The sequence below is a fragment of the Gadus morhua genome, chromosome 4, assembly GCF_902167405.1.
Source record: "Gadus morhua chromosome 4, gadMor3.0, whole genome shotgun sequence".
NCBI classification, from domain to species: Eukaryota; Metazoa; Chordata; class Actinopteri; order Gadiformes; family Gadidae; genus Gadus; species Gadus morhua.
Window position 1 is genome coordinate 41,685,093 of NC_044051.1, and position 22,739 is coordinate 41,707,831.

Below are 22,739 nucleotides of genomic sequence, written 5' to 3' on the forward strand. Positions count from 1 at the left end.
ATCATAATTTCATTCACCACTAAGTGTCCCTAGCGTACTCATTTAAAGCTTCGAGGTCGAACCACTTTGATGGTTCATCTGGCTGCGAGGCTTTGACGTTTCATGAGGCATCATCTCGGCACCACTACGCTCATGGCCTGATAGAATACAAAGGCATAGTTACAAAGGCAGAGTTACAACAGATATGTTCATGTTTAAGACCCGACTTCAATGAAGCTCTCGTGTGAACCGTGATTTACAACGCATTTTGTTTACCGCGAAAAGAGAAAGATCTCGCGTGGACGCGATTTAGAAAAGAACAAGTTACGCCTCCTAGTACAAGTTACGCCTCCTACTACAAGTTACGCCTCCGTCTTGCAGGACGCAGACAGATACTATTGGAGTTTACAGGGAAAGGTTACCTCCCCTTTCTCTGCTTTGCCCTCCCACAGAATTTGTCCCGACCGCCCATGAGAAAATGAGCTACGGCCGCGTGAGCTCAGCCCACATAGTTCTTTCCTGGAGAGACATCATGTCTTGCAAACGAGCGAAGCATGGCAGTTGCTCAGTGTTCGGATGTAGTACAAATGAACACAAAAGTTTATTTGTACTTCCTTCATCCGAGCCTCTGAAGAAGCAGTGGGTTGATTTCATTTTCTCTGGAAATGAGAAAGTCTGCGCCAAACATTTCACCGACGACTGCTTCCTCAACTTGGTCCAATACAAAGATGGACTTGCTGAACGTCTGGAAATGGAGTCCGGTTCAGTACCAACTCTCCTCGGCTCAGCGACAAATCTCGAACAAGTAGGTGAACTACCGCTATATCATTGTGTTGCTTTACTGTATATGGTTACCTTGTTACCCTAGCATTAGCTCTACAGCTACCAGCCCAGTTACTGTGTCTAATGTAAGGTAGATGGCATCAGGTATGTTTGTGAATACACACACTGTAATGCGAGTGTTGTACACTTCTTTCTTCGTTGCAATATTGAGGAACCTTATGTCGGAGAGTGGCTTAGAAAAATGTATTCACGCTTTCATTTCAAGCAGGATAGACTACGGTAATGCCCTTTTAACTGGGACTCCCCAAAAAACTATATAGCAACTATAAACTATACAAAATGCTGCTAACTAGGACTAAAAGAAGTGAGCACATTACCCCTATCCTAAGGTCCTTACACTGGCTTCCAGTTAGGCCTATTTATAGAATTGTTTTTAAAGCACTAAATGGCATTGGACCATACTACATACATGACATGTTCACACAGCACAACCAAGCCAGATCTATGAGGGGCCGCATGGGACATTATTCAGAATAAGCATGCACATACACATATGAAACCAAACTCATTCACATACTATACTGAAAAACTCGAACACATACAAGTGAAAAGCTTTTACATACACAGCTGAAACACTCTCACACAAACAACTGAAAAATGATATGCTCACATACACAACTGAAAAGCTTGCATAAAACCCAGTGAAACCTTTTACATGGACTACTGAAATGCTTTCACACATACTGGTAAAATGTTCTCATATACACAGCTGAAAAATGTCCTCTCACACATATGAAACCATTCACATACTATACTGAAAACCTCACACATACACAAGTAAAAGCTTTTACATACACAACTGATGCACCTTCACTCAATCAACTGAAAAGCTCTTATAGATTATTTGAATGGTTTCATATGTGTGTATGTGAGAGGACATTTTTCAGCTGTGTTTATGAGAACATTTTACCAGTATGTGTGAAAGCATTTCAGTAGTCCATGTAAAAGGTTTCACTACGTTGTATGCAAGCTTTTCAGTTGTGTATGTGAGCGTATCATTTTTCAGTTGTTTGTGTGAGAGTGTTTCAGTTGTGTATGTCAAAGCTTTTCACTTGTATGTGTGCGAGTTTTTCAGTATAGTATGTGAATGAGTTTGGTTTCATATGTGCATGCTTATTCTGAATAATGTCCCATACGGCCCCTCATAGAGATCACTGGGGTCTCAAAACAAACATCTTTTGGTTCAAACTACGGCCAAAACAAAATGTGGTGAGTCAGCCTTTAGTGTTTATGCAGCTAAACTTTGGACCAAACTGCCAGAAGAAATTAAAAAAGAATCAAGAAATTACGGCACAACTTGTATTTTTAAATCCAAACTAAAGGCTAAGCTCTTCAGTGATGCATACTATTAACTTTTCTAATGTTTTCCGTCTCTTTTTTATTTTTATTCTAATCGATCTATACTTATTCATACTACTTATATCTGAAGGTCTTTTTATTCCTTTTTATCTTTTTCTCCCTTTTATTATGTGTCATTTCATAGAAGTACTTTCATTATATTGTTTGCATGTACTTCGTCACTATAAATGATACTGTTGTTTTTTGTATTCTGTAAAGCACATTGAACTGCTTGATGTAAGAAATGCGCTATACAAATAGAATTGCCTTGCTTACGTGACCACAGTAGTTCTTGCGTTTTACTGATGAGGAGATAATTATGGCCCGTTAACTCCTCCTAAGTGTCCCTGGAACGCAGCATAATGTTATACATCGATCTGATACGAGTTCACAGGTAGTGAGTTGCGGGTTGGACTGCCATTCCAGGGCCCACTCATATTTTCCCCATCACACCTGATTCAAATCAATGGGTTATTAGCAGATTTCTGCAGAGCTTGATGTAATTGTATTGAGATGATGTGATGAACTTTTAAGATATATGTGACATAATTTTATCATTTCTTAGATCTCATTTTAAGTTAGGCTAATGGAATTCACTAAACATGCTTATCTTATGTCTTCTTCCAACTTGCACCTGGAATATATACAAAGTAATACATTGAGTACTAATGTGACCTTTTTGTCTCTACACAGATCAGCACATCAAGTGCTTACATTCAGCTGCTTCTCACAAGGGATGTTGCCTGCCATACCGACCACCCGGAAACACGTACTGTAGGCACACAGCTATCCTTAAAGACTTTGCCGCCCCACTTTACAAGTGCAGGTTTGTACTTTCCAGCATAAGTACATTTACTTTTGATGTAGTAGATTCTAGACAGCATAGATTCGAGGTTGATGCTAGATTTTACCTAAAAAGCCTGGTCCTCTTTGGAAAAGCATCATGACCAGTGCCCTGCCAAAACACGAGACAAACTTGGGAGTTGCATTTCAAAGATGGAATCAGTCAAGAGCCCCAGAAGGGTTTCAACTCAAGACAGATTCCCCATAAGCTGGTTTATTATTCTCAAGCATCAATGAATAAAAAAATTATATGTTAGCTAATGAGCTTACAGGGAAGGACACGGTGTCACTTAGTATTATCAAAATAGAATAATTGGGCTTATGTCGTATTGTGCTCGGATCATTTTGCGCTGGTGTTCGTTCAGTGTCCTCCACCTGGCCCCCACTTGAGCTTTGAGTCTAGGGGGGAGGGGGCTGGAGGAGACATCCCTCTCCAAAACTAAATCTTTGTCTGCATTACACATTTTAAACCCTCTGTGTCTGCGAAGCCTTTGGAGACCGTAGCACGCAGCGCGGCGCCACCTCGGAGAGTCTGGGTGTGGACGGCCCTGGCTCCTCCCACATGTCCAGTCACGGCGGGGAGCTGAAGATCCTGAGCGTCTACGGTAAAGGGGAGGGCCCACTGGCGGTGGACGGCCATGACACCCTCTTCACCACGTCAGAAGTGGAGGCCCTGAACTCGCTGTCTGCGGACCACAGCGTGGCCAAGAGCCTGGAGCGCGGCGAGCGGCTGGTCTGCCACGAGGAGCTGAGTGTGCAGGTTGGAAATCATCTTCTTATTCAGCATCCAAATGAGAGGCTTCCTCTGTTACAACTCCAGCACACACCCTTATAAAGCACACTCCTTTATGATTTAATGAGTCGTAAGTGGGGATTAAAAACTATACTGTTCAAATGAAATATTGTCTTGTGTGTGTTTCCTTCTTTATGTGGAAAGCAGCAGACCCCAGACACCATTTCAATCAAGGTTGAAGAGGATATTGGTGGAGGCATGCCCGCTGTAGGTTAGTAATACACATTGCATCCATGCAAGCAAACAACCTGGATCAACTGAGAATGTACTCGATTCTAACTGCGCTGAAAAGCCTGGTCCTCTTTGGAAAAGCATCATGACCAGCGCCCTGTTAAACACGAGTCAAACTTGGGAGATGTATTTCAAAGATGGAATCAGTCAAGGGCCCAGAAGGGTTTCAAGATAAATATCACATGAGCTGGTTTATCATTCTCAAACATCAATGAATTCATAATGTATAAATGTTAGCTGATTAGCTTAAAGGGAAGGACACGTTGTCGCTTGTTATTGTCAAAATAGAGTAATTGCGCTTGTCTCTCATGTCATGTTGTGCTCAGATCATTTTGCGCTGGTGTTCGTTCAGTGTCCTCCACCTGGCCTCCGCTTGAGCTTTGAGTCTAGGGGGGAGGGTGCTGGAGGAGACATCCCTCTCCAAAACTCTGAATCTTTGTCTGCAGTACACATTTTAAACCCTCGGTCTCAATGTTACATAAACATTAGGGCTGTAACAATAAACAAACTCACGATTCGGTTTGTATCAAGATTTTTGACCCACGGTTCGATACATCCCACTACTTTTTTTAATCTTAAACAACACTTGTATAACAATAAACTTAATGTAACATTTAATAAAAAATATTTTGGAACACTGATCAGATTTGAACAGAAAGAATACTATTAATGTATCGCTAAATTAAATAAATAACCATAGATTACCGTTGGAGGATGCTTGCAGGTAGGCAAAAACCCTCAACTAGTTTTGTGGTTTAGTCAAATATCCTATTATGGATTCTTATTAGGCTATGTAGCTTAAATAATGATATAATCAGGCCGTATAGAATGCAACATGTTTAATAGCCTAACTTTCAAATAGATGGGGAAAGAACATGAACGTCTGATTCGCGATAACGAGGCAGTGTTACGAGAAGCGTATGTGTGAGTGACGTCAGCGAGTGAGTGGACGAGCGAGGAGAGCGAGCGGTAGCGTGTGTGTGTGTGTGTGTGTGTGTGTGTGTGTGTGTGTGTGTGTGTGTGTGTGTGTGTGTGTGTGTGTGTGTGTGTGTGTGTGTGTGTGTGTGTGTGTGTGTGTGTGTGTGTGTGTGTGTGTGTGTGTGTGGTGAAGAAACAAACGAGTCCGGTAGAATAACGTACCTATCCTGTAAATAATCGGTGGCCGCTTCATTCCGACCTATAAGCAGACCAACTGCCGTTCAAAGCACACAAAACACTAGAGACAGGATCACACAGGCTATTTTTTCGCATTTGTCCCACTCTGGATAAATGTCGTTCATATCGCATATGAGGACTTCGACGGCTGTGGAGAAATGCAATCCTCCGTAGCCACGGAGAGCGGTCATCACAGAGAGGGCATCTCGTCGCAGATTTAGGGCATCGATAAGAGGAGCGGTGTCAGCAGACTATTATTTAGACAGATTATTAGCAAATTTCCATCTGACAATTTGACCGGAGAGTTAGAAAGGGCGTGTCGTGCTTCTGCCTTCTCGCACTGCGAGACAGGTTTGTGATTTTGAGTGTCATGATTCCGGTTTCGATATGCGTATCGTTACAGCCCTAATAAACATGCATTTAAAAAGTTTATTTCATGTGTACAAATTAGAGCTGTCAGTTAAACGCGTTATTAACGGCGTTAACGCAACCCAAATTTAACGGCGTTAATTTTTTTATCGCGCGATTAACGCAATTATTTTATAAAAAAAAAAAAAAAAACTTTTTTTTTTTGTTTTTCTTTGGCTCAAAACAAAGAAGCAGTAGCCTGACTGCTATGTTCAAATGACATTTGTTCAAAGCAGTCGTTTAATTGCACTATAGGCTCTTTTTTTGTATCGTCCTGTTTTGATCAGTGTATATGCCAATGTTGTTATCAATAAAAAATCATTTGCACAAGGCAAGCCGATGCACTTCACCATGTTAATAAGAGAATTAAAATGAGAAGAATTATGGGACAAAAAAATCAAGGGATATTTAGCATAGAAAAAGAATTTGCGATTAATCGCGATTAATTAGAGTTAACTATGACATTAATGCGATTAATCACGATTAAATATTTTAATCGCTTGACAGCTCTAGTACAAATACACACTTACTCTTTTTATACAAACAGTGTATCAAAACAATTACTTGGTCTTTTTTTTCTCCCTCTGCAGAAGACTGTGATGGCTTTGGAGACCGTAGCACGCAGCGCAGCGCCACCTCGGAGAGTCTGGGTGTGGACAGCCCTGGCTCCTCCCACATGTCCAGTCACAGCGGGGAGCTGAAGATCCTGAGCGTCAACAGTGAAGGGGTGGGCCCACTGGCGGTGGGCGGCCATGACACCCTCTTCACCGCGTCAGAAGTGGAGGCCCTGAACTCGCTGTCTGCGGACCACAGCGCGGCCAAGAGCCTGGAGCGCGGCGAGCGGCTGGTCTGCCGCGAGGAGCTGAGTGTGCAGGTTGGAAATCATCTTCTTATTCAGCATCCAAATGAGAGGCTTCCTCTGCTACAACTCCAGCACACAGCCATAGAAAGCACACTCCTTTAGGATTCAATCAGTCGTATGTGTAGCCTGGTTATTGCCAGACGCGTTGGTCTGGGGAAGCTGCTGTCATTGTCTTCAGCACAAGAGGCTTGATCAACTTGTTCAACTGACTCTGTACGCAAATGTCTGCTTGCTGTCGCTTCCCTGTCGTCATTGTGTTTAACTAGCCAATAGGGTGCCAGGGGGAGAAGCCAACTTGGTGATTGGCGCTGTCGAACCAAAATTGTACCGGGGGCGAAAATCACGAGTGTACGTTGCTAGGCAGGTTTCAAAAAACTTTCGCTCTGATGTTGCCAAAGAAGAAATAACAGAAAATAATACAGTAAATAATACGGACAACACTTTTTTTTACTTTATATTTGTAATGTATTGAATATAGCTAGTAAATTGAGTGTTTTAAAGTGTATCATAGTCTAGCTAGCTTGTGTTAATACACTCAGTTTACTAGCTAAATGCCATTTAACAATTACATCCAATGCAAATATAAAGTTAGCACCGCTAATAAATGTCATTTGAAAAATAAGTGTTATCTGCTCAATGTTATTTCGTCTTGTGACGCTCAATGAATGAGCGCAAATGTTTGTGAATATTCATGAACCTTCCTACGTCATCGTTCGACGCGATCGTCCGTTGCGTGGCAACGTTCGACACGTTCATCCGTTGCCAGGCAGGTTTGGAAATTTCGAACGCAGATCACGTAGGCGGTACAAGTTTCGCCCCCGGTACAATTTGGGTGTGACAGCTTCTCCAAAAACGTATCGGAAGCAAAAAGATATGAAATTCTCTTCTCCAGACCCTTATGAAGGGCGAATTCAAATCGCCGTCAGAACAGGTTGGGGGCACCCAGTCTATCGTAGGGGGGGATTAACAACTATTCTGTGCAAATGAAAGGAAATGAAAATGTGTTTCCTTCTTTATGTGGAAAGCAGGAGACCCCAGACACCATTTCAATCAAGGTTGAAGAGGATATTGGTGGAGGCATGCCCGCTGTAGGTTAGTAATACACATTGCATCCATGCAAGCAAACTGACCTACCAACTGAGAATGTACTGGATTCTAACTGTGCTGGTCCTCTTTTGAAAAGCATCATGACCGGCATCCTGCAAAAACACAAGGTCTACTATACAGTTTATAGTAGGATGATTTACATCTTCTTCAGTGTGTAAAAGTACATGCTGTATCCCTTTGTGCAAATAATTAATTCAAACCATTACTTTCTCTGTCTTTGTTTTCCTCTCTGAAGAAGACGGCAATGACATCAGAGACCGCAGCACGCAGCGCGGCGACACCTCGGAGAGTCTGCGTGTGGACGCCCCTGGCTCCTCCCACATGGCCAGTCACAACGGGGAGCTGCGGATCCTGAGCGTCTACGGAAAAGGGGAGGGCCCACTGGTGGTGGACGGCCATGACACCCTCTTCACCCCGTCAGAAGTGGAGGCCTTGAGCTCGCTGTCCGTGGACCGCAGCGTGGCCAAGAGCCGGAACTGCAGCGTGCGGCTGGTCCGCCTTGAGGAGCTGCACATGAGGACCCGACCAGACGAGAAGCCGTACGGGTGCGACCAATGCAAGAAGAGCTTCAGTCAAAGTGAACACCTGAAGAACCACATGAGGACTCACACCGACGAGATGCCCTATGGGTGCGACCAATGCATCAAGCGCTACAGATGGAAAGATTCCCTGAGGATCCACAAAATGACTCACTCCGGGGAGAAGCCCTACAGCTGTGACCAATGCACGAAGCGCTTCAGTCAGAAAAGCAAGCTGAAGAACCACATGAAGACTCACACCGGGGAGAAGACCTACAGCTGTGACCAATGCACGAAGTGCTTCAGTCAAAGTGAACACCTGAATAGCCACATGAGGACTCACACCGACGAGAAGCCCTACAGGTGTGACCAATGCGCAAAGCGCTTCAGTTATAGCTGCTACCTGAAGAACCACATGAGGACTCACACCAGGGAGAAACCCTACAGCTGTGACCAATGCACGAAGAGCTTCAGTCAGAAAGGCAACCTGAAGATCCACATGAAGACTCACACCGACGAGGAGCCCTACAGGTGTGACCAATGCGCAAAGCGCTTCAGTTATAGCTGCTACCTGAAGAACCACATGAGGACTCACACCAGGGAGAAACCCTACAGCTGTGACCAATGCACGAAGAGCTTCGCTCAGCATGGCACCCTGAACGTCCACATGAGGACTCACACCGGCGAGAAACCCTACGGGTGTGACCAATGCATCAAGCGCTTCAGATGGAAAGATTCCCTGAGGATCCACAAAATGACTCACTCCGGGGAGAAGCCCTACAGGTGCGACCAATGCACGAAGCGCTTCAGTCGAAATGAAAGCCTGAAGAACCACATGAAGACTCACAGCGGCGAGAAGCCCTACGGGTGTGACCAATGCATCAAGCGCTTCAGATGGAAAGATTCCCTGAGGATCCACAAAATGACTCACTCCGGGGAGAAGCCCTACAGGTGTGACCAATGCACGAAGTGCTTCAGTCAGAGCTACTATCTGAAGATCCATTTGAGGACTCACACCGGCGAGAAGCCCTACAGGTGTGACCAATGCACGAAGCGCTTCAGCCAGAGCTCGTCCCTGAGGATCCACATGAGGACTCACACGGGGGAAAAGCCCCACAGTTGCGACCATTGCACTAAGCGCTTCGCTCAGCATGGCGCCCTGTACGTCCACAGGAAGACTCACACCGGCGAGAAGTAGGGCTGGGCGATATGACCAAAATATCATATCTCGATATAGGTCATTCATATCCCGATAACAATATATATCACGATATAGCACATTTTCTGTAAATTCGATGAATAAATACTGTATTTTCCGCACTATAAGGCGCACCGGAGTATAAGCCGCAGCAGCTAAATTGAATGATGTGTACATAAGCCGCACTGGACTATAAACCACAGGTGTTTTAATGTTTAATTACCATTAGGGCTGGCCCAAATGCCATTTTTCAGGCTTCAAATACCTGTGGTTTTTCCGGGCGAATATTCGAATACTCGTTCAAGAAAAAAACACCATCAAAAACAACATTAATAATCCCTATATACTCCCTGGAACCGATTTTGACAGTATCTGCATATTTTGTTGAAGATTTAATAGCTTTTAAAGGTTGATTAGTAGGCCTAAGTAGGTTGAAGTTCCTTAGTTTTTCCCCGTGAAAGCGAACAGCTGTTGTCCCATTCCAAATCAGCTGTCCTCTGCCGCACCGTTATATAAGCCGCAGAATCTGAGAAAAAAAAGAAGAAAAAAAAAGGCGCGTCTTATAGTCCGAAAATTATGGTAGTTTATATAAAGTGACCACATGGAAAGGCCTATTTCGTAGCCCCTCTTTAAGGTATGAACTCACTTTGTCTTGGCTGGTTGTTGGAGTCCTTCTCCTATTCAGAATTGTCACGTTCACTCTCCTCCATGTTTGTTTGTGTTGCGTTCATGTATTCATGTATTTTACGTGTGTCCAAATGACGTAAAATATTACCGTGAAGAGTGTGATTTGCGACAAGACGATTTAAACGATAGAGGATAATATGAAACGATAGACATTTTTATATCATCACACGATATATATCGTCATATCGCCCAGCCCTAGCGAGAAGTTTAATTTCTAACGCAAGGTTAGTTTTATTTCTAACATTATCAGAATCAGGCCCTTTGTCCAAAATTCCAAACTACCCCTTTAAAGGGATTCTTTGACACCTGTATCCAGGTGCTGCTTTTTTTTTTCATCATGATTAAACTCTTTCCAACTTTTGATTCGCCATGTTTTTATTTTTGAGAAATGATATCTGTGTGATGACGAATGACTTAGTTCTAGGACACTTCTGACTGCAAAACATTTTAATTTTAGAGCTTAATCATGGGAAGAAACCGGCAGCAAAGTTACCAAGCTTTCGTTCAGTAAGTTCAATTGCAAATGCGAACTATCTTAACACCTTCCTATTAGAGGAGACGGAAGGTAGCTCTAGGTCCAAGGAGAATGTATATAAATTACTTTTAATTGACTAATTATATAAACAGGGTTTATATCATTTGTATACAATTGTATATTGGAGTTACGTTCGATATTTCCACAACTATGTCATTCCCTCTACCTTTGTTATTAGAAAAAGCCTGTGTAGCAATGTAGAAGCATTTCTCAACGGTGTTGAACATAGTGCTCTTGAACACAGCATGAAAATGGCCCAGTCCCCTAATCAAGCCCCTTATATAAAGCAGGTGTGATGTGGCTCAGTATGGCTTTGTCTCTGCTGTGGCTGGTGACCATCTTTAGGATATCCCCCTGTGACCGAGTGACTTTCATGCTTACCCCCACACCCGTGGTTGTGAGTAGTTTGTAGGCAACACCGATTGATCTACGTATGCAGCATAGTGAGCCGTACTTAATTATAAAAAGTGTAGGTGGTAAAAGGTACATGTTAGTTATTGACAGGTTCAGCAGATGGGTAGAAGCAGTCCCATCAAAAGACCTAAGTGCAGCTACAGTAATCTAATTTTCTGACTAGAGAAGTCATGCCGAGGTTTGGAATTCCGTCAGAAGTAAGCTGAGACAATGGGACAGCGTTTATTCAGAAAACACTCAAACAAGGGATTCAGCATTTGCATGTCAAACAAAGACTAGTTTGCGTCTAGCATCCTCAATCGTAAGGTATGGTGGAAAGAGTGAATGGGAAGCTCAAGACAAAAGTCCATAAAGATTTGTGCAAGCACTAAATTGAATTGGATTGATGCACTGGCACTAATGAGCTATCGAATGCAAGCTAACAGAACGACGCATCGTACACCGCATGAAATGCTTACGGGTCGACCCATGCCTTCACCTATCATTCGAGGGCCCCATAAGGGACCTCCGTTAGAACAGTTGGAAACGGAATCAAGACGGTATATAGGACAGCTAACTGGCATACACAGGCTTATATTTCAACAGGAAAAAGGCTGAATTCCAGAGTAGGAGTAGGAGCACCAAGAGAGTCGGAGCCAGGTGACCAGGTGTACCTAAGGGGAGTTCAGGAGGGGGTGGAACCAGCCCAGGAGAGAAGGACCATACAAAGTCACCAACGCAACACCAACAGCCATCCAGGTGGAAGGCAGTGCCACGTGGTATCACCTCAACCACTGCACAGAAGCCGCTCAACCCAAAACCAGGGAATATTGTGAGGAGGAACCAGATGTAGACACGCCTGGGGCTGACCAACTACCCGAGGACCAGACCCAGCCGAGCAAGGAGCAACAGACACACGACGATGCTGAAAATGGCGAGCCTACTCCTGATCCTCTACGGGTTGAGCCAGATTCCGCTGGCTCAAGGACAGATCCTGGGGAAGGATGAAACTACAGAGACAACACGGAGCTGGAACAGCCAGGAATCAGGAGCTGGTACTGAAGGAAGCGTAAGAGAGACCCACGACAATCCAGCCCGACACATTCAGGAATAGTTAAAAAGGTAGAGAGAAGAGTCTTGTATGCTCAGATACCACCGCAAAACCGAGTTAATGAACAAATTATGTTTTCTGTTATGTCTGGTGACCAATTGTTATGTGCATTAACTTTCCATCGGTTGTATGAACTAGCTTGGAGGAATAGTCAGTGTAAAGTGAACAGGTCATACTCAGAAAATTAGAATATTGTGCAAAAGTTCATTTATTTCAGTAATTCAACTAAAAAGGTCATACTAATACATTATGTAGACTCATTACATGTCAAGTGAGATATTCCAAGCCTTTATTTGTTATAATTTTTAAGATTATGGCTTCCACCTTATGAAAACCCAAAATTCAAAATCTCAGAAAATTAGAATATTACATGAAATCAATAAAAAAAGGATTTCAAATAAGGAAATGTTGGCCCTATGAAAAGTATAATCATGCATATGTACTCAGTAGTTGGTTTGGGCCCCTTTTGCATGAATTACTAATGCGGCGTGGCATGGATGCTATCAGCCTGTGGCACTGCTGAGGTGTTATGGAAGACCAGGGTGCTTCAATAGCGGCCTTCAGCTCTTTGGCATTGTTCGGTCTCATGTCTTTCATCTTTCTCTTGGCAATGCCCCATAGATTCTCCATGGGGTTCAGGTCAGGCGAGTTTGCTGGCCAATCAAGGACAGTAATCCCGTGGTCATTGAACCAGGTTTTTGTAGTTTTGGCAGTGTGGGCAGGTGCCAAGTCCTGCTGGAAAATGAAGTCGGCAGCCCCTTAAAGATGGTCCGCTGAAGAAAGCATGAGGTGCTCTAAAATGTCCTGGAAGACGAATGCGTTGACTCCGGTCTTAATAAAGCACAGTTGACCAACACCAGCAGATGATATGGCACCCCAAACCAACAGACTGTGGTAACTTCACACTGGACTTCAAGCATCTTGCATTCTGTGCCTCTCCAATCTTTCTCCAGACTCTGGGACCTTGGTTTCCGAAAAAAGGACTTTGGACCATTGAGCAACAGATCAGTTTTTTTTTTTTTAGCCCAGGTAAGACGCTTCTAACGTTTTTTGTTCAGGAGCCAACACTTTTCTCCAACACTTTTGAAAGGCCTTTTGCGCACAATCCTCTCCAGGCTGCGGTCATCCCTTCTGCTTGTGCAATTTTTTCTTCCACAATTTGCCCTTACACTTAACTTTCTATTAATGTGCTTTGATGCAGCACTTGGCGAACATCCAACTTCTTTTGCAATTACCTTCTGAGGCTTTCCCTCCTTGTTGAGGGTGTCAATGATGGTTTTCTGCACAACTGTCAGGTCAGAAGTCTTCCCCATGATTGTGAATCCTACTGAAGCAGGCTAAGGAACTCTTTTCTGGTGTTTTGGATTAATTAGCTGATTAGAATGTGACACTTTGAGCCTACAATATCGAACCTTTTCACAATATTCTACTTCTCTGAGATTTTGAATTTAGGGTTTTCATAAATTGTAAGCAATAATCTTCAAATTTATAACAAATAAAGGCTTGGAATATCTCACTTTGCATATAATGAGTCTACATAATGTATTAGTATGACCTTTTAAGAAATACAAATAAAAATAGAAACACCGATTCAACTTCTAATTGCATAAGTACAGAGCCTTTAAAGTTCAGGCTCTGAAATTAAGTATAAGTACTGTAACCCTGTAAAAGACGTCTCTGGCCCCATATGCATATATTTTATTAAAGCAAAATATAAATGATGCCAAAATAGACATCAACATTTGTTGCCTTGGCAGAAGCTGCTTCTCAAAATTCTGACTCATTTCTGTGTCCAATGTAATGTGAGAGCTCTAAATTCTACTAATTATTCATTTTTATGATCCCAGTACCTGAATTTCATAATGGAACAGTCTTTTTTCTAAATTGCCAGTTCATTTTTCTGAAGTTCCAATCTCAAATCAATATCAATATTTAAAATGCACATACAGGTTTTTTTTTTTTTAGCTACAATGACTCAGCCGATGTTCTCTTCCTGCTGCGGGACCATGGCGGGGTGTAAATTCTGCGTAGATGAATGGAAGAAAACGTCCGATCACTGCCTCAAGTGCAGGGAAGACCTGCCCATGTATACAGAGGTAGCTGGACTCTGCAGCACTGGACAGCTTGAAGTCCCTTCCATAAAGAACACTAGGCTAGCTTCCTGCATGTTGGTCGAGGTTTTTTTTTGACGTTCTTATGATGTTCTAATGTCTTTTTCTTTTCTTTAATGTGTTTGGAAATTACCTTTAGTGATGTTAACTAGATCTTATAAATGGCCTAAACACATAACATTTGTATATACAGTAGATAAAACACACTGATACAGTCGTTTGCAGTAAAGCACCACATCTCATAGGAGTTGTATATAAGTTGGCTGTTTACAAAGTAAATCTGCCTTCTTTCGTATGTTTTTGTCGCATGTTGTTCTAATGTGCCGGCAACTCTAAAACTCGACTCCTCAGCAGTGAATAAGCCAAGTTGGCAATTTAACGTTGTATATACTGCGTTCTATATACGTTTGCTGTTATCAGTGTTTCACGATGTTTCACGTGTGTTAGTTTGATATTAAAATCTTTATTGAACGTATCGCATTTCAGACTCAAACGACGTCTGCTGCAGCTTTGTTCTCGTCGTCAGAAGATGAGGAACACCAGTCAGCACCAATGATGTCAACACCAGTCAAGCATCCTCCCTCTGGCCAAGCACCGTTTGTAAGTTTGTACAGCATATTGTCTCTAATTAAATTGTAAAACTACTGTAATCTGTTGAATTTAACATTGAAAATAAACCTCTTGTTTTACAGTCACCAGGCCTCAATACCAGTGCCAGTAGCCATGAAGTTGGTGAAACCGACGAAAGCTATCAGCCTGAGTCAACCCTCACGCCCACACCGGCGTCGTCATCACAAGATGAAGGTGTAAAGGACTGCCGTGAAAAGATTATTGGCAATGAATTCAGCCTCATGTCACTATTCAAATGCAAACATACTTGTGAGAATAGATGGCCCTTTTCTCTCGCATATTAACAGCCAAGTTAACGGCAATACACTATGGGGGAGGTGGACATGTCTGCAAGGAACAACAATCTACACAACAAAGTATTCAGTCGATTGGCCTGGCCTTAGTATCAGACTTAATGGCTCCAGTGGGAATGCATATGTGAACTATCTTTATGGGGTCAGAACAGTCTCATTAATAATGAATGCACAGAGAAGGATTCACAAATGTATTTTCTACCCATGACACAATTCTTTCATTTGTGAATAAAAAATACAATGTAACTCCTGCTTTGTCGACACCAAAGTTCAACATTATAAACTTACAAGGAGGTAATTGATAGGCAGCTAACTTATAGTGCAATTTAGACTTATAATACTTAATAAAAATGATGTATGACCGTTATTCTGACAGGGCCTATTGTTTTCATCTAAGGCAACAGTAGCTTAGTAGCTCCGCTTGTGAAACATTGGTCGTCCAATAATATTATTTCTCGAATATACACTTGGAGCAACACTCCTACAACAACAACGTGCATATGAACCATTTATTACAGGAAATATAAACAAAAAAATATGTAAACAATGAAACTTAAAGTTCCTCCGGAGGGTCGTCAGCTTCTTGGTGCCCGCACTACTGGCCGTCTGGAGCTGGATATTTTAGTCGGATGGTCTGCACGACGCAAGTAGGTAGAACGACACGACAGCCTCGGCCCAATCTCTCGCCTTGCAGGACCCATTCCAGAAAGTCCCGGAAGGCTGTTAGGCGATATTGTCTAGACAAAACATTGAGCACACAGATAGCGAAATATGTTTCTTTACCGTTCAAAAATATGACTTGGTTTCGATACAAAGATTAATGAAGATGGGTGAAATTTCCATTTAAACATGGTCAATAAAAAAGAAGGATAAAATAACGGGGAAAGGTTACCTCCCCTTTCTCTGCTTTGCCCGCCCACAATATGTCCCGACCGCCCATGAGAAAAGGAGCTACGACCGCGTGAGCTCAGCACACACACAGTTCTTTCCTGGAGAGACATCATAGCTTGCAAGCATGGCAGTTGCTCAGTGTTGGGATGTACAAATGATCACAAAAGTCTATGTTTAGTTCCTTCATCCGAGCCTATTTTCTCTGGAAACGCGCCAAACATTTCACCGACTTCCTCAACTTGGTCCAATACAAAGCTGGACTTGCTGAACGTCTGGAAAAGGAGTCCGGATCACTACCAACTCTCCTCGGCTCAGCTACAAACCTCGGACAAGTAAGTCAACTACCGCTATATCATTGTGTTGCTTTACTGTATATGGTTACCTTGTTACCCTAGCATTAGCTCTACAGCTACCAGCCCAGTTACTGTCTCTAATGTAAAGGTAGATGCCATCAGGTATGTGTGTGAATACACGAACTGTAATGCGAGTGTTGTACACTTCTTTGTTATTTGGATAACCGTTCTGTCTGAGCGTGCACCTCTGCAAACCAGGGGGATCACACGAGAATGGGCAAAGTTCAGCAAAGGGGGTACAGGCACTGATCTCTGCTGCTTAGATACCAAGAGAATGTCCCGAATCTTTAAGAATGTCTGCTCACCCTTCTACAAATGAATACAACTGTCTTTTACCAGCTACGTGACCGCAGTAGTTGTAGCGTTTTCACAACCCGCTACCATCACCTTGTTTTCACTTTGAGCACTCCCCTCCCTCTACCCCTTAAAGAGCGAAATAGCTCTTTTCAGGCTGCGCTTGAAAATAAGAATTTGGTTTTTAATTTGCTTGCCTGGGTAAATAAAGGTTGATAATAATAATGACCGCCGTTACAGCTCGTAACTTACGGTCTAAAATGTGTCCCCGGATGCAGCATAATGCTATACATCGATCTGGTACGAGTTCACAGGTAGTGAGTTGCGGGTTGGACTGCCATTCCAGGGCCCACTCATATTTTCCCCATCCCACCTGATTCAAATCAATGGGTTATTAGCAGATTTCTGCAGAGCTTGATGTAATTCTATTGAGATGATGAGATGAACTTTTCAGACAAACGAAATATGCAAACAAATAAATTATATAAATTCATCTGATCATTTCATAGATCTAATTTTAAGTATTAGGCTAATATAATTCACTAAACATGCTTATCTTATGTCTTCTAACAACTTGCACCTGGAATGCATACAAAGTAAATTGAGTACTAATTTGACCTTGTTGTCTCTACACAGGCCAGCTCATCAAGTGCTTACATTCAGCAGCTTCTCTCAAGGGATGTTGCCTGCCATACAGACCACCTGGAAACACATAGGAAACACACGGCTATCCTTAAAGACTTTGCGGACCCACTTTACAAGTGAAGGTATGTACTTTCCACCCTGAGTACATTTACTTGATGTAGTAGATTCTAGGCAGCATAGATTGTTGGCTGATGCTAGACTCTAACTGCGCTAAAAAGCTCTTTGGAAAAGCATCATGACCAGCGACCTGTTAAACACGAGTCAAACTTGGGAGTTGCATTTCAAAGATGGAATCAGTCAAGAGCCCAGAAGGTTTTCAGGACAGATGCCACATGAGCTGTTTATTATTCTCAAACATCAATGAATTCAAAATGTATAAATGTTAGCTGATCAGCTTACCGTTGCCGCTTGAGCTTTGAGTCTAGGGGGGAGGGTGCTGGAGGAGACATCCCTCTCCAAAACTGTGAATCTTTGTCTGCATTATACATTTTAAACCCTCTATGTCTGCGAAGCCTTTGGAGACCGTAGCACGCAGCGCAGCGCCACCTCAGAGAGTCTGGGTGTGGACGGCCCAGGCTCCTCCCACATGTCCAGTCACAGCGGGGAGCTGCGGATCCTGAGCGTCTACGGTAAAGGGGAGGGCCCACTGGCGGTGGACGGCCATGACACCCTCTTCACCGCGTCAGAAGTGGAGGCCCTGAACTCGCTGTCTGCGGACCACAGCGCGGCCAAGAGCCTGGAGCGCGGCGAGCGGCTGGTCTGCCGCGAGGAGCTGAGTGTGCAGGTTGGAAATCATCTTCTTATTCAGCATCCAAATGAGAGGCGGCCTCTGTTAGAACTCCAGCACACACCCTTATAAAGCACACTCCTTTATGAATTAATGAGTCGTAAGTGGGGATTAAAAACTATTCTGTGCAAATGAAATAATGTCTTGTGTGTGTTTCCTTCTTTATGTGGAAAGCAGCAGACCCCAGACACCATTTCAATCAAGGTTGAAGAGGATATTGGTGGAGGCATGCCCGCTGTAGGTTAGTAATACACATTGCATCCATGGAAACAAACGACCTGGATAAACTGAGAATGTACTCGATTCTAACTGCGCTGAAAAGCCTGGTCCTCTTTGGAAAAGCATCATGACCAGTGCCCTGTTATGTTAGCTGATCAGCTTACAGGGAAGGGCACGTTGTCGCTTGCTATTGTCAAAATAGAATAATTGTGTTTCTCTCGCATGTTGTGCTCAGATCATTTTGCGCTGGTGTTCGTTCAGTGTCCTCCACCTGGCCTCCGCTTGAGCTTTGAGTCTAGGGGGGAGGGTGCTGGAGGAGACATCCCTCTCCAAAACTCTGAATCTTTGTCTGCAGTACACATTTTAAACCCTCGGTCTCAATGTTACATGAACATTAGGGCTGTAACAATAAACCAACTCACGATTCGGTTTGTATCAAGATTTTTTGACCCACTGTTCGATACTTCCCACGATTTTTTTTTAATCTAAAAAGCTTTTTATTTAAACAACACTTATGTAACAATAAACTTAATTTAACATTTGATAAAAAATATTTTGGAACACTGATCAGATTTGAAAAGAAAGAATACTATTAATGTATCGCTTCATTAATAAATAAATAACCAAAGATTACAGTTGGAGGATGCTTGCAGGTAGGCAAAAACCCTCAACTAGTTTGGTGGTTTAGTCAAATATCTAAAATTCTTAAAATTCTTATTAGGCTATGTAGCTTAACTAATGACATAATCAGGCCGTATAGAATGCAACATGTTTAATAGCCTAACTTTCAAATAGATGGGGAAAAAACATGAACGTCTGGTTCGCGATAACGAGGCATAGTGTTACGAGTAGCGTAATTTGTGTGTGTGTGTGTGTGTGTGTGTGTGTGTGTGTGTGTGTGTGTGTGTGTGTGTGTGTGTGTGTGTGTGTGTGTGTGTGTGTGTGTGTGTGTGTGTGTGTGTGTGTGTGTGTGTGTGTGTGTGTGTGTGTGTGTGTGTGTGTGTGTGTGTGTGTGGTGAAGAAACAAACGAGTCCGGTAGAATAAAGTACCCATCCTGTCAATAATCGGTGGCCGCTTCATTCCGACCTATAAGCAGACCAACTGCCGTTCAAAGCACACAAAACAATAGACGCCAGCCCAACACGCAGGCTATTTTTTCGCGTTTGTCCCACTCTGGATAAATGTCGTTCATATCGCATATGAGGACTTCGCAGGCTGTGGAGAAATGCAATCCTCCGTAGCCACGGAGAGCGGTCATCACAGAGAGGGCATCTCGTCGCAGATTTACGGCATCGATAAGAGGAGTGGTGTCAGCAGACTATTATTTGGACAGATTATTAGCAAATTTCCATCTGACAATTTGACCGGAGAGTTAGAAAGGGCGTGTCGTGCTTCTGCCTTCTCACACCGCGAGACAGGTTTGTTGTTTTGAGTGTCGTGATTCCGATATGCATATCGTTGCAGCCCTAATAAACATGCATTTATAAAGTTTATTTCATGTGTACAAATACACACTTCCTCCTTTTATGCAAACAGTGTATCAATACAATTACTTGTGTTTTTTTCTCCCTCTGCAGAAGACTGCGATGCCTTTGCAGACCGTAGCACGCAGCGCGGCGCCACCTCGGAGAGTCTGGGTGTGGACGGCCCTGGCTCCTCCCACATGTCCAGTCACAGCGGGGAGCTGAAGATCCTGAGCGTCTACGGTAAAGGGGAGGGCCCACTGGCGGTGGGCGGCCATGACACCCTCTTCACCGCGTCAGAAGTGGAGGCCCTGAACTCGCTGGCTGCGGACCACAGCGCGGCCAAGAGCCTGGAGCGCGGCGAGCGGCTGGTCCGCCGCGAGGAGCTGGGTGTGCAGGTTGGAAATCATCTTCTCATTCACCATCCAAAAGAGAGGCTTCCTCTGTTACAACTCCAGCACACACCCTTAGAAAGCACACGCCTTTATCATTTAATGAGTCGTGAGTGGGGATTAAAAATCTATTCTGTGCAAATGAAATAATGTCTTGTGTGTTTCCTTCTTCATGTGGAAAGCAGCAGACCCCAGACACCATTTCAATCAAGGTTGAAGAGGATATTGGTGGAGGCATGCCCGCTGTAGGTTAGTAATCAGAGCTGCAAACTTGTCGCTTTTCGGCGACAATCGCCGTTTTCTTGGTCAATTTGGTCATTCACGTGAATCGTGTAGAACCGGAGAGTTTTTTTTTTTTTTTTGGGGGGGGGGGGGGGGGTCCAGAATTGCGAAAAATTATTGGATCGTTCTTATAATTGACATTTCTCTGGGCCAATCGGAATCTCAGCACTTGCTTCAGAATCTTTCTTATAATTGACATTTCTCTGGGCCAATCGGAATCTTGAAGCACACAGCGCCAACTGAGCTCGCCATTGGATGAGACGGTCGCCTACCGCTCATGCGCGCCAAACAACGCAAGAGAGCTTGCGAAACCCTCGTCCAGAGGGGTGTTCCACGAACGGAGGTTTAACAAACACTGAGTTAACGCTGAACTCTAGGTTGATTTACCCTGTGCCGACTAACCCAGAGTTTTCGGTTCCACAGCAGCGGTTATGCATTAGTTCAATCAACTCGGGGTTGGTTAACACAGGGTTGTGCGCGTCACCGCCAAACCTAAAAAGACGTGATGTATGGATCATGGAAACCCTGTTCGAAATGGCGAAACGGGCCGCTTATTTCAATGAAATGGAACTTCAGGTTCTCCGGAGAGCTATGAAGAGGAGAAGGACATTATTACAAGAAAAGGGAACGCTAAAGCCTCTGCAACCCGGAGAACCAAAGCCTGGCAGCGGATCGCTGACCGCGTAAATGCGTTAGTTACACCTCAAAAGCATGATCCTTAATATTTGAGCCATGAATATATAAATATCCCAGTTAAGCATTCTTAAAGATCCTACCACATAACCCCTTTCTTCTAAAAAAAATATGTACTCCGATGGCTTCCAAGCGGTCAGCGGATCAAGTATAGAAATGAAGTATAAAAAAACATAAAAACTGGTAAGCTTTTGCCACCATCGTATTGGTATAAATTTAAATTAGCCATTTTTTTAAGCAAATCGTCAATAGGCCGACAGTCGGCAGACTGGATCTGGCCCTCAAATTATCTTGACCCCGGTGGAGGAGCTGTTAATAAACATAAATTCAGGGCGCCCTGGCATGGAGGTGGTACCTGGAGGTACCTACCTCCTCAGAGAGTCAGGGGCCATACCCCACACTGGTTGAATGTAGGTTTTTGTGTTTTCTTGTATTTTAGATTTTTTTTGCCTTCGAAGTAACACATGCAAACCATGTGCTTGCCACAGCGCATACTATTCCAAATGTTTCTTTTTTTGGTAACTGGGTAGAAAACCTAAAAGTGACAATTCATCAACTTCACAGAATAATAATTATTTTTTGTCTCTCCAATAATAAGAGACAAAAAAAAATGGTGACAGTTGTAAATAAAATATTTTTTATAAGCCTTAAGGATGTTTTGACATTGATTTTTGATAAAGAGTTTTGTTAAGTCACGCTTAGAGTAGTGTCATTTGTATATTACAATAAAAAAAAAATCCCCCCGTGACACTGTCACCTTTTTTCCTCTGAGGAGTTTGCAGGTCTGAGTAATACACATTGCATCCATGCAAGCAAACAACCTGGATCAACTGAGAATGTACTCGATTCTAACTGCGCTGAAAAGCCTGGTCCTCTTTGGAAAAGAATCATGACCAGCGCCCTGTTATGTTAGCTGATCAGCTTACAGGGAAGGACACGTTGTCGCTTGTAACTGTCAAAATAGAATAATTGGGCTTATCTCGCATGTCATGTTGTGCTCAGATCATTTTGCGCTGGTGTTCGTTCAGTGTCCTCCACCTGGCCCCCGCTTGAGCTTTGAGTCTAGGGGGGAGGCTGCTGGAGGAGACGTCCCTCTCCAAAACTCTGAATCTTTGTCTGCAGTACACATTTTAAACCCTCGGCCTCAATGTTACATAAACATTAGGGCTGTAACAATAAACCAACTCACGATTCGGTTTGTATCAAGATTTTTGTCCCACTGTTCGATACTTCCCACGATTTTTTTTAATCTTAAACAACACTTGTATAACAATAAACTTAATGTATCATTTAATAAAAAAATATTTTGGAACACTGATCAGATTTGAACAGAAAGAATACTATTAATGTATCGCTAAATTAATAAATGAATAACCAAAGATTGCAGTTGGAGGATGCTTGCAGGTAGGCAAAAACCCTCAACTAGTTTGGTGGTTTAGTCAAATATCCTATTATGGATTCTTATTAGGCTATGTAGCTTAAATAATGACATAATCAGGCCGTATAGAATGCAACATGTTTAATAGCCTAACTTTCAAATAGATGGGGAAAAAACAAGAACGTCTGGTTCGCGATAACGAGGCATAGTGTTACGAGTAGCGTATGTATGTGTGTGTGTGTGTGTGTGACGTCAGCGAGTGAGTAGGAGAGCGAGCGGTAGCGTGCGTGTGTGTGTGTGTGTGTG

The 22,739-nt window shown here is 43.2% G+C and overlaps 1 protein-coding gene and 2 long non-coding RNA genes across 3 annotated transcripts in view; all 3 read left to right on the forward strand.

Moving 5' to 3' along the window:
• The first annotated feature begins 449 nt into the window (after positions 1-449).
• Positions 450-3,552, forward strand: LOC115542136 (uncharacterized). Its single transcript, XR_003976469.1, has 3 exons — positions 450-784; positions 2,854-2,986; positions 3,492-3,552. It is a non-coding gene; the product is annotated as an uncharacterized LOC115542136 (long non-coding RNA).
• Positions 3,553-7,802: 4,250 nt separating this feature from the next.
• LOC115542082 (zinc finger protein 271-like) overlaps positions 7,803-22,739 on the forward strand; it is a 31,149-nt gene continuing 16,212 nt past the window's right edge. Inside the window, exon 1 of the mRNA XM_030354177.1 lies at positions 7,803-9,028. Coding sequence (XP_030210037.1) covers positions 7,881-9,028 — 1,148 coding nt within the window. The 5' untranslated portion in view covers positions 7,803-7,880. The remainder of the gene's footprint in view (positions 9,029-22,739) is intronic.
• On the forward strand, positions 13,921-15,287 carry LOC115542087 (uncharacterized). The gene is made up of 3 exons (XR_003976459.1): positions 13,921-14,097; positions 14,599-14,712; positions 14,805-15,287. It is a non-coding gene; the product is annotated as an uncharacterized LOC115542087 (long non-coding RNA).